At 39.1% G+C, this 13,490-nt stretch overlaps 1 protein-coding gene across 1 annotated transcript in view; it reads left to right on the forward strand.

The window, feature by feature from the left end:
* LOC133657373 (SPARC-related modular calcium-binding protein 2-like) overlaps nucleotides 1-13,490 on the forward strand; it is a 94,578-nt gene that overhangs the window by 54,700 nt on the left and 26,388 nt on the right. Inside the window, exons 7-9 of the mRNA XM_062058634.1 lie at nucleotides 3,834-3,908; nucleotides 7,127-7,313; nucleotides 10,123-10,205. Coding sequence (XP_061914618.1) covers nucleotides 3,834-3,908; nucleotides 7,127-7,313; nucleotides 10,123-10,205 — 345 coding nt within the window. The remainder of the gene's footprint in view (nucleotides 1-3,833; nucleotides 3,909-7,126; nucleotides 7,314-10,122; nucleotides 10,206-13,490) is intronic.

Genomic DNA, 13,490 nt, shown 5'->3' on the forward strand with positions numbered 1-13,490 from the left:
AAACATAAGAACATAGATAAATAGATACAAATACATAAAAATACCAAGCACACAGCTCACATAATAATAACTTTGTTTTCTAACCATTGGAAGCCAAACCTTTGGCATCGGTCCAGCTTCCACAGCCTTCCAGCTGACATCTCCTAGTGCGGAGGCTTGCTCCTGCGCCCACACCTTGGCTTAATGCACATGCCTGAAGCTGCTCTGGGTGTCCAGGGGGTCGGTCATCTCTACCACAACACTGATTGTGGGAGATAGTCTAACTAGGAACATCTGCTTTTTCAATACCATTTAGGAGCTTGGTCGTGGAACGCAATGTGCTCGTAGTTTGAGGTACCACTGTACTGGATAAACAACCTAATAAAATATAAATCGAAAAAGTCAATATTAATAATTTGTTTGTGTTGCTACCACCATCAATCTCAGTTGCCTTTATGTTATAGACTGTTACACTCTTTTTTGAGTAAACAGATGTGACAAGGAGTGAATATGAAACACAGCACTATACTGAATCCTTCTGAGAGCCAAAATCTTCCGCAGTGGATATTTCTTTTGAGTTACAAAAGAGCCCTTTTATGCATATCATCAAATGTCCACTGCAGAGGACGCTGGTTCTTCTGAGGATATATATTATAAGATCAATAGAAAAATAGTTTATATTACAAGATAGTATTCAAACCAGTGGTTCTTAACCTTGTTGGAGGTACCGAACCCCACCAGTTTCATATGCGCATTCACCGAACCCTTCTTTAGTGAAAAATAAAATGTATTTTTTAAAAAATTCAAGACAAAGTTGTATGTTTTTTTTACTGGTGCACGAAATTAACCGTGCATGAACATCACCTTGTTCAAAGAACAAAACCAACACAGTGCATGAACTCACAACAAATTACACACATGCAAATCAGATGGAAAATTAGAGAGAACATCGTTTGGGGGGTAATCATAATACGCCGATAGGGAGAAGTTTTTATTTACACGATGAGTCGGGTGTGTCTTGACCTCCACGGCAGAGGCTCCGCCGAACCCCTGAGGCCAACTCACTGAACCCCTAGGGTTCGATCGAACCCAGGTTAAGAACCACTGATTTAAACTTTGAGACGATGTCATTAGTCTAATCTCTTAGCTTTTCTGTACTCAAAAAATTATTACTTGATCGGGTAGTCAGTAGTAGACCTGGATCGATAATTTGTGGGATATATTGTCCCACAAATTATTGCAGACAAACAATGTTATTGTCAACATTATTTGGAGACCAAATTAAGCACTAATGTAATCTTAATATGCGATAGTAATAATGCAAATTTAAACATTTTAGAACACAATAAACTTTTTTTTCTTACTTTGTAATTGTAAGGTCAATACATTATAACTATCTTAGGTAAGTAAACACAGATATAGATAAAATGGCTATTTTAATATCGGTTAGCAAAAATTGAACTTCAATAATTATTGAACTCCTTGAAGTGCCACTTTTTTCCCTACTTGGTGATTTGTTTTGTTGTTGTTTTGTTTGTTTGTTTACATCACTTTCCAAATAATTTGGCATTTTGGCTTTGATGTCCTTGTTGATTATTTGGTTAGAAGCTGAAATAATACCACACAGGGACATTTGGATTTGAAATAATCTTTTTGCTACACATTTTTGTTACATTGCGGCACTTCTCTCTAGTGAGTCGCAACTAGCCGGGCTCTGTCAGTGTATCCTGTGGGTAAGCTAGCGGTCACACCTCCGCCCACCGAGACAAAGATTGCGGATGGAAGACAAGAGGGTTCACTGCGCTCATTTAATTCCGCTTATTAAATGAACGTGGTAAGTGCTTAGAGCGATGCACAGAGTGACCCCTCGTCCACCCTGATTGACAGCAACAGATGAAGAAAACAAACACAAAAGGACAAAGTAATGGATCGATGCCAACAAAGTTATCGAGTTCATTTTCATTTATCGTTCAATAATTTGAAGCGGCCCAGGCTTAGTGATTAGTGGGGAAAAAAAGGAAAATAATGCTGTTCTTATTGCTATCATCATTTTTGACACTTGAACTAGGGCTGGGTACCAAATTTGGTACTTTTACAGGTATGGAACAAATTCCATCGGTACCACCAAGTACGATTGATATAAAATCCAACAGGTACCAATTTTCGAAATCTGGGTTGCACATGACGTGACGTGCAGGTGTATTCATAGCAGATTGTCCCAATATACTGTAAATGTTGCAATTTTCCATGCAAACAAAGCAAGCATTTCTGATAGAAAGTGATCAGGAGTAAGGCCGCACTTTTCAAGCAGGCTCAATGCTAATTTATATTGAATATGCTATATCCTGTAGATGCGACTTACTAGCATTAGTAATTTTACATGGTGATGTCAACACCTCCAAAATTGGAAATCAAAACTACCGTAGAATGAAGATGCATGTTACAATCAAACAGCTGGTGTGCAATAAATACAATACTTACAGTATAAACATGCTCAAAAACAAGACTGGGCACATTCAACTTTTAAGACTACTTTCTGACTATTGCAACACATTTTGGACCAACGGAAATGAATACACTCAAATGAGAATCAGAAGTATAATAAAACAAGTTATAACAATTGGACAGGACAATTATCATTATTAGCTCAGTGCTTAATGTTCAGTAAAAAAGATGAATAATTATTAAACAAATTACCTTTAATACCCCAGAAACACACAAAAATGCAAATGAAAATGGATAGAGATGAGTACAGATGCGGATTCCAGGTATTAGAAATTGGTACCGTATTGATTCAAATGTGAAAGTTACCCATCCCTATCTTGAATACAACAGCATGTTATTAGTAGCAGAAGAACTATGTCTATCTATTATGTAACATTTGCAAACATGCACAAAGTTACATTGGAAGTCGTTGTCATCAGAAAAAAGTCATTTTTAGTATTATAATCCATGCTTCCACAACCTTTTTTCCACCAGGGACCGGATTAAAAATGCATTATTTTCACCGACCGACTTTCTACGTGTGGCAGATAAAAACATAAAAAGAATTAGCATGAAAGATTAGCCTTTGGCTACAATCTGGCACATTAACATTTTATATGTCCATTAATGTGCATTGTCCCATGTACTAGAACAAATGAGTTGTAATATACATCTATTAACAAGCTTATTGGTGTGTTTAGTGGGACAGGCCAAAGTTAAAAGTTAAAGTACCAATGATTGTCACACACACACTAGGTGAGGCGAAATTATCCTCTGCATTTGACCCATCACCCTTGATCACCCCCTGGGAGGTGAGGGGAGCAGTGAGCAGCAGCGGTGGCCGCGCCCCGGAATCATTTTGGTGATTTAACCCCCCATTCCAACCCTTGATGCTGAGTGTCAAGCAGGGAGGTAATGGGTCCCATTTTTATAGTCTTTGGTATGACTCGGCTGCGGTTTGAACTCATGACCTACCAATCTCAGGGCGGACACTCTAACCACAAGACCACTAAAAATCGGAGAAAATGCGGTAGTTTATGAATTCATTAATGTTTCTGTGCGGCCCGGTAGCAAATGTGTCACGGACCTGTACCGGTCCCCGAACCGGTTGTCGGAAATCACTGTTATAATCTGAAGGCCTAATGACATTCACAGCCCTAGTCCATTGTTTACCTACACAATTTTTCCTTTTCCACCCTTAACTGTCAAATGCAGGGTTTTTTTTATGTAATTTGAGATGCGGCAACCGTGATGTGATGTGATGTGATATTTAAAGTTTGTGAGTTTTGGAACATCCACATTTGGCTTCAATGATATATGAGCGGGTTTTCATTTGATGCTAATAAAGCTGTCATGGTGATTTCTTTCAGACATCATTTCCCAGTACCCCACTCTGTGGACGGAGCAGGTCCGCAGCCGACAGAACAATAGAACCAGAGCACCATGTGAGTTTCCAAGAGTCCTCTTTTCTAAATGACAGCGATTTGGGTGTTTGAGAACTCATCTCAAAGCATTCTCTGTGTTTCCCTGATGACTTTTGAGAGCAATCATGGTTTGTGGCTGCTCTTCAGTACAGAACATCTTGATGTTGGAGTACATTGAGGATCTGAGTCTCTGTGGTTCTTTTTGTTGCAGATGATCTGTAATTATCAGCACATGGCACAAACACATGATCAATCCTATTCTTATGCATGTTGATCTCACCACACAGATCGATTACCTTATGGCTCTTTGGGGAAATATGTTTTGGATTGCATAAAACGTTGTTCTTTTACCCTCGAGCTAAAAAAGCCAGCATGCATGAGTGCATTTGTGCATGAATCCCATTATCATAATTTGGAAGCAATAAAAAAAAAGCATGAAAAACACAGCAATAATGGTTTTTATTAACATCTGTTCTTCGGGGTATTGGAGTAGGGAAACAATGAAAACCGTCTCCAACAAAGAAAGTCCAACTAAAGGAACCGGAGCGAGGAGAGTCTGTTAAGAAACGCAGGGAAGCATTTCATTCACTCTCTTTTTTGTGTCTAAAGACTTCTCATGAAAGTAAACAAAGAAAAAGGGATATCCCTAATCCTGAAGGAGCTTCCGATCCTTGAGGGAAGCAGCAAAAAGATCAGCTTGCATTAAATTAAATTCTAAAATCTCACACACACACACAAGACTAGATCCTGCTGAGGCTTTGCTAAAAAGCCCACCTTTTTCCTCCGGCCAGACAGATAAAACACAGAAGCATTGCATTTTCTCTGGGAATTGTGACCATGTAAACATAGAGAAGCCGCTTTACAGTACCCTGCAGTAGTGTGTTGATGTGCCTTAGCGTGTGAAGGTGAAGGCCCGATGGAAAAATGTTTTTATAGGTGTCTTGTCTGTTTCTCTCACTGTCACATACATCCACAGAGTTTTTAAATATTTACTTAACTTGCAGCATAGGGTGCTGCGCTCATGTGTCTTTAGCCCATTAATGTCCGTAAACAGTGCCACAGGGGGGCTGATATAGCAGTCTACTCACCCTGTCTCTGGGTACTCATCCTCCACATCTTTTCATAGGATCTTACCACAATACTAGCATTTCAACTAAAAAGCTATGTAACATTAAGCTTTTATGGATAATTCAGGATTCAAACTGAAAGCTGTAGGTGGGATCGGTGTATTAGCGGCCGGCTGCAGCAACACAACCAGGAGGACTTTGACTTGGATAGCAGACGCGCTATCCGACGCTAGCCGCCGACCTAATCGATGATCGGGTGAAGTCGTTCGTCGCGCCGTCGATCGCTGGAACGCAGGTGAGCACGGATGTTGATGAGCAGATGAGGGCTGGCGTAGTTGGAGCGCTAATGTTTTTATCATAGCTCTGACGAGGTCCCGTAGCTAAGTTAGCTTCAATGGCGTCGTTAGCAACAGCATTGCTAGGCTTCGACAGGCGGCACAGCATTAACCGTGTAGTTACAGGTCCAGTGTTTGGTTCGGTGTCTCCTGATAGTAGTATTGTTGATCTTCTGTCTATCCTTCCAGTCAGGGGCTTATTTCTTTTGTTTCTATCTGCATTTAAGCACGATGCTTTCACGTTAGCTCTGTAGCTAAAGTGCTTCACCAATGTATTGTCGTGGAGATAAAAGTCACTGTGAATGTCCATTTCGCGTTCTCGACTCTCATTTTCAAGAGGATATAGTATCCGAGGTGCTTTAAAACACAAATCCGTGATCCACAATAGAAAAAGGAGAAAGTGTGGAATCCAATGAGCCCTTGTACCTAAGTTACGGTCAGAGCGAAAAAAGATACATCCTGCACTGCACTCTAGTCCTTCACTCTCACGTACCTCATCCACAAATCTTTCATCCTCGCTCAAATTAATGGGGTAATTGTCGCTTTCTCGGTCCGAATCGCTCTCGCTGCTGGTGCAAACAATGGGGAAATGTGAGGAGCCCTTCAACCTGTGACGTCACGCTACTTCCGGTACAGGCAAGGCTTTTTTTATCAGCGACCAAAAGTTGCGAACTTTATCGTCGATGTTCTCTACTAAATCCTTTCAGCAAAAATATGGGAATATCGCGAAATGATCAAGTATGACACATAGAATGGATCTGCTATCCCCGTTTAAATAAAGTAGGCCTTTAAAATGTTTGTGCTAACTAACACAGTTATGCGCAGATAGCTTCAAAGACAGACACTACAAGGAAAATCCTCTGTTCTATGTACGTAGGTCAACATATTTGGACTATCATAAATAAAAAACGATACACATTGTCTATTCAGCAATATCAATTTATATTTGTATACTGCTGCATGACAAAAGGGACTGATTAAAAAAAATTCAAATAATTAATTTTGGTGTCTGCTTTTTTTCGGCAATACATTTTTAACATATCTCCTATTCGAACAGCCCTTATTACAACATGCATTTTCATGCATTTCTCGATCATTGCAGACACATCATCACACCGGACCTGAAAAATAAGTTTTGTTCGCACTTTTACAGTTTGTTGGCCAGAAAAGGTGGTGTGCAGGGCTGGTTTTTGCTATGTGCAATGTGGACAACCGTCCAGGGCTCAATCTATGCGAGGGCACAAAAGAAACCATGCCAGTTTTCTAGACTGTTACGTAAAAAAGGGGGGAAAAAAAAGTCTGTGCAGTCATCTACGTGACTCACGCGACTCCAGTTGACTGACCAGCGAATCAGTGAAGCTTATTAAAACGTACTGATGTCCACGATATCACAAAAGCGTTTTTCTGGACATGCCATCATCAGCATCAATCGTACAGTTGCACAACAACTTTTGTATGACAATGTAACTGTTGATTTTGCATCAAAGAAGACTGTAAAAGTCAAGTTTTAGATTGGACGTTTTAGGGTGCTGTGGGGAACGGTTCGCCCAGAGCGTAAAACTATCCAGTACTGCCTCAGGTGGTGTGTGCTGCATATTCCACTACATAACAAAACAGCACAGGTTGGACCATTGAAGCATACAATGATGGAGAGAAATGAGTGTCTCCTTTGGCACAAATGATAGTACATGCAAAAACCTCATTTGAATAGGTTGGTCTGCATCTCTTTTGCACTTGTCATCAATTTATATTATAATATATTATATATATATATATGTGTGTGTATTTATTGTAACTATCAAACACCTCCAAATGCCTCTGTATTCTCCCTTCCCAGCCTCATCCTGTGACCAAGAACAACAGTCTGCTCAAGAGGAAGCAAGGCAGCACAAGAACGATGCTGTATTTGTTCCCGACTGTGCCCAAGGTGGACTGTACAAGCCAGTCCAGTGCCACCCCTCCACCGGCTACTGTTGGTGTGTCCTGGTAGACACAGGACGACCTATACCTGGCACCTCCACCAGGTAGGGCAGACTACCTCGATCATAAACTGAATGTAGCTCATGTTGGGTTTACTTTGATTTCCAAATACTGCCTTGTTCTGAGCGGAAAACATACAATAATCCTTTCATCAGATTAGTGATCATTCGCCAACCGACTACTTGACCCAGCTAGAGTCATTTTCTGAATACAAATGCAGACATATACCATGGAACCTCCAAAGTCAAATGTCCCAGAAATTGTATGATTGTAGCTCCAACCAGAGAGTTATGAAAATAAATACCTCAAATGTTTAACAAATTCTAAGCCATCATTATGCATACAAATGTGTTTTTTTCGGTACCAATGATGTCAAAGAGGAAAAGTATGACAATTACTATACAACCATTAATTAAACAGTGCTGTACAATATGAAGAATACAAAACTGAAATTATAGCTATATAATAAAATAACTGAAACCATAAAAGACTACAAAGACAATAACTTTTTGGCCCATTGGCACTGTCCATTACTCTTCTTTATATGTCTGCCAAGAATCTCTATAGATGGGGGTTAGTATCAATCAATCATCATCAATGTTTACTTTGATGAATCACGAGTGTCTCAAAGGGCTGCACAAGCCACAACGACATCCTCGGCTCAGATCCCACATCAGGTAGTACATGTGTGACTCACAATATGAAGGTCCTTGGTTCGATCCCTGGGCTCGGTGTCTTTCTATGTGGAGTCTGCATGTTCTCCCTGTGACTGCATGGGTTCCCTGAAGGTACTCCAGCTTCCTCCTACCTCCAAAGACATGCACCTGGGGATTGCTTGATTGGCAACACTAAATTGACCCTAGTGTGTGAATGTGAGTGTGAATGTTGTCTATCTATTTTTTTGGCCCTGCGATGACCCCAAGAGGGACAAGCGGTAAAAAATGGATGGATGGATGGATGGATGTTCAAGTTGCCACAGTTAAGATTGTTTGTAACGTAAATAAAGATTTATTAAGCCACCTTTGCATAACTTCCTATTAGCAAATGTATTATTTTATTTGACCCAACTTGGAAGTCAACCAGTTTCACTGCACAGATTGTGTTACATTTGTGAGGTTCCACAGTGCTGTACTATTGTATTTGTGAGATATAAAGCAACATCAAGCAAGAACGAGCTAGAACGGCACTCGGTTTGAGTGCAGATATCTAGACATTAAATACCAAACTTCTAGCAAAAAAGTGATAATCTGTGGGGAGGTTTTGTCCATGTGGACAAGCCAGTCAGACTATACAAAGTTTTACTCTGACTGCAGTCGATGGTTCAATAATGGCATTATGGATTAAATTAGATTAGATAAAACTTTATTGCTCCTTGGTGTGTGTCCTAAGGGAAATTACGGTTCCAATAGCAGGAATGTCATATATAAGAAATAAGATAGTGGCAATAAAAGAAGGATAACAATGGCCCGTCACAAATGCACTTTAACATTTTTATCCTGGAGCAATGACAAAATGCCGTTTTAACTGACTGTTAAAAAATTCATATTTTTCAAGCCCTGACTAATTTCTAATAGGCTATTCCTTAGTTCGTTTTGAGGTGCAATGTTTTTGCTTATTCGGCTGACTGCGTTGCGGAAAGTTACTCAAAGCAAGTCATTACAGTCTATTGCATGTTACATGTAGCGTTCTCATCTTTAAGACACCCACACAGCTAAACGAGAACTCTGCCCTTAGTGTTTTGGAGGTTATAGAGCGCACCCAAATATAAGCCGCACCCAAATATAAGCCGCACCCTCCTAATTTTTGGACAGACTTGATCTTGTATATACTCGATATTGACCACAGGTGTACACATTAAAATAATAAATATTTACACAGGCACTTGTGTTCATTCACAAATTTAACAAAAAAATCTGTGCCTGTAACCAGACATATAGAAGCTTACTGTTAAGCGGTCTTTGTCCTTCTCCTCCTCCTGCACGCTGAAACCGCTGAAGTCGTCTTCTTCGGTCCGTTAGTGGTAGTAGTTTCGGTTCCATGCAGTGGCTCTTTTTCTTTTTTACACGGCTGGGTCAATCTTCTTTGGCTTTGGGGCTGTGTCTTGTGCATTCCGTCGTGTCTTCCCTTTGATAAGGATGAGTGCATAACGCGCTAAATGGCTGACTGAATGATTGTGTGAGTGCGCTTGATTTAATGAGAACAATTTAATTGGTCCACCGTGACCTTTCTGTCAAATTTTTGGGCCTAATATAAAAAGGCTAAATTTATTGGCGGCATGGGAATCTTGTAAACTCTGAAAAATCCATAAACTATCTGCAGCATTGTACAAAGCGAAGGATTCAAGGCATGAGAAAATAGATAGCGTCTAATAGTCCAGAAGTTATAGTACATTCGAGCTAGGGCATGTTAACTGGAACTTCACAGAGAAGACTGAAAGGAATCTGACTGATATGTAAACCAAGTTTTCCTGGTAAGCGACAAGTCAAGGGTCAGGGTGGCTGTGTGGTGTACTGGTACGACTGGTACTGGTACACAGGCTTGCTATCAGAATGACAAGGATCCAGGCATAGTGCCAGCGAGTACATTAGCGCACACATAGAATTGTGGATTTTCCCCTTTCTCTTGACTTGTCCCAGACCAACTTTTGGCCCCCTTGTAGAGGAGCAAGAGAGGGGCTCTGGCTCTCCAAGGGAAGCTTTTAAAGCTTTTTTGTGTCCCACGCTCCCTGTCTCCCTCTAAATTTCTCTCTGTGACCCCTACTGTCTTCATATCACTCCCATCAAGTTAGATGTGTGTAAATTCTGTCTTTGGTCAATCACATGACATTGACCTAAACTATTTCCTGTGTTTAAGGTATGAGCAGCCAAAATGTGACGGCAACGCCAGGGCCCACCCAACCAAACCAAAGGACCACTACAAAAGTCGGCATCTTCAAGGTATGTCTTAAAGGCTGATGGTTTCTTTTTTTCTTCTCTGCTTAGACCACATGGGGAAGTTCCTCAGGAGTTGGCCTCCAACCGCTGCCACCCTTCCAATTTTGTGATAACAATAGACGTGTGTGTTTGCTGATATCATTAGCAGTGTTGGTCAAGGAAACACTTGATAAAGGCTTGAGCATTGCCAGATACTGGCCCCTTCATGGTCAGTTAGCCAGGAGACAGAGACAGATCGGGGAGGGGATTCATCTCCAACTGACATGGGAGATGGAGGATAGTGGGATGAAGAAAGATAGGCGATGAGGAGAAGCAGCAGGGGAGAGAGGTGGAGGTAATGGATAGTGGGATGTCAGAGACAGGCACTGACAGATAGCTTGGAAAGAGCTTAGATAACTCATTTGAAGTTGAGAGGATTTTTAGGGAGTGTTCTCATGGAGGTTGAAAAAACAAGCAAAATAGATTATTGAGTACAAAAGATTTGCTTATTATCAATGGACAATATTATTAGAGGCCAGGGTATTGACTGCAATCCCATACATCAGTGGTCCCCAACCACACACCAAAATAATAAAAAAAAAACATTTTATTTATTTATATTTTTTATTAAATCAACATAAAAAACACAAGATACACTTACAATTAGTGCACCAACCCAAAAAAACCTCCCTCCCCCATTTACACTCATTCACACTCATTCGCACAAAAGGGTTGTTACTTTCTGTTATTAATATTTCTGGTTCCTACATTATATATCAATATAGATCGATACAGTCTGCAGGGATACAGTCCGTAAGCACACATGATTGTATTTCTTTCTGACAAAAAAATTAAAAAATAAATAAAAATAAAATAACCCTGGGACAAATTTTCAAGCGTTGACCGGTCCGCAGCTACAAAAAGGTTGGGGACCAGTGCCATACATTCATTTATTGACTGTCTGCCAATGCAGCATGTTGTAAAATAGGTGTCAATATGCATGGTAACATTGCGTCTTAACACACATCATATAGTACCCACCTAGTCTGCCAGAGAATAAGTAGACTGAGCAGGAGAGATTTGTGTCAGCAACTTAGCCACTTTGTCAGTATATTTAGTTAGTGTTCTGACTTCTCTCGATATTCTTTTTTTTTTTAAAGAGATATTAGCGGCATATCTAGTGAAGAGACTTTTGGAGACTCTGACATAAAAACACATGTTGCTCTTCCCACTGAGTACTTGGTGCTGCTGCGGGCTCCTCCCCCATCTAGACGCGCTTACAGGCCACTCAGTCTTGCTTGTGGAATTTTAAAAAACAATAAAAAGAATTAACGGAAAAAAATTATTGGTATTAATAAACATATTTGTTTTACTTTAATGTTTTTTACTTTAATGTATTTTTTGGCCGTCCCTCTCACCTCTGTTGTCCATTACAATTACATGCACATGCGTCATGGCCAACCATGCAAATTAGATGTTGGGAATGTAAATATACATATATATATATATATATATATATATATATATATATATATATATATATATATATATATATATATATATATATATATATATATATATATATATATATATATATGTATATATATATATGCCTGGGGACGGTGTGTCTCGGATGGTAAAGCAACTTCAGGGTTCCAGGTTCGATCCCAGTGTTCGCCATCCTAGTCACGTCCGTTGTGTCCTTGGGCAAGACACTTCACCCTTGGATCGTGGTTGGGACCTTGCATGGCAACTCCCACCATCAGTTTGTGAATATGCGTGTAAATGGGTAAATCAGGAAATAGTGTCAAAGCGCTTTGTGTACCTTGAAGGTAGAAAAACGCTATACAAGTATAACCCATTTGCTATTTATATTTACCCTAGATTGTCAAGATATCTGTGGTTAGGGGGCGTGATCAAAATGACATGATCACATTATTTGCTATGACGCATATATTATATATATATATATATATATATATATATATATATATATATATATATATATATATATATATATATATATATATATATATATATATATATATATATATATATATATATATATATATATATATATATATATATATATATATATATATATATATATATATATATATATATATAAGGGCTATAAATCTTTGGGCACCACATGATTCGATTCGATTTGATTCTTGGGGGTAATTATTCGATTCAGAATCGATTCTCGTTTCAAAATCAATACTTTTTTCTTAACATTGGGTTCCAGTTCTATAGTTAACTATATTCTTCCATATAACAGACAAACAGCTATGATACATTTTTGTATTACTTAAAAGAAAACTGGTTTTGTTTAGAAAAATGCTACCTAAGCATTTAATAAAGTCAATACAAATAAGGCAACAAACATATCCAACACTACTCTTTTCCAAAGTGAATCTGTACAGCAGATATGGGCAGCCACATCCACAATATGATTTGCCTGAGTGACATAAAAAGCTATCCTTGTGTACAAGTCTTTTCATGGTAAAAAACAAACAAACATCAGTAGAAGAGGACACAAAATAGAATATGAGCAGCTTACCTTCTTTTACTCTCGTTTTCTGCTCTTCTTTCTCCGTTTTTCCGCAGGTTCTGACTCAGTCGTTTTCCCCTCGATGGTGCTCCTGATTTTCAGGATTGCATTTGACCTGAATCTTTTCAATGTTTCCCATCCAAAACTCTTCTGCTTCCAAGATACAATCATTAAAAAAATTATCCTCGCAAATTACACTCTTCTCACTTGGTTCGTCCCATCTCGCGCGCATCAATTTGACAGGACAAGTCCATACTTATCTCATATTCCCATCATTTGAAAATGTATGCAGGCTGACTCCTTTTTAAGTATTAGTTCTACAACCTGCAACAATCCATCTGGCAGACATATTTGATTATTCCTTCAAATACTGAGAGAAAATAACATAATTCGGGATGAAGATGCCACCAAAACACATACCACCCAATATGAAATTGCCACTGGTCTTTTTTGGATGACGTCAGCAGGATCGGGGCTAAAATCGGGCGTGAAAACTTTCACTTAAAAAACAAGCCTAAAATCACTGCTGTGCCTATTTTGGGGGTAATTTTACTTGGGGACATAATTTTTAGGTCCAGAACAATAAAATAAGTTGCTAGCATTCGAGGGGAATTTTAACTGCAATGGTCTTTTGGTGGTTTGCCTTATATTAAATGGACATCAAAACAATTTTTTCTGATCGCAAAAAAACAAAACCATACAGTACACCGCACAAAAAAATTAATAAATTGATTAATACACAATTAAAGATATAG

The sequence above is a fragment of the Entelurus aequoreus genome, linkage group LG09, assembly GCF_033978785.1.
Source record: "Entelurus aequoreus isolate RoL-2023_Sb linkage group LG09, RoL_Eaeq_v1.1, whole genome shotgun sequence".
Classification (NCBI taxonomy): Eukaryota; Metazoa; Chordata; class Actinopteri; order Syngnathiformes; family Syngnathidae; genus Entelurus; species Entelurus aequoreus.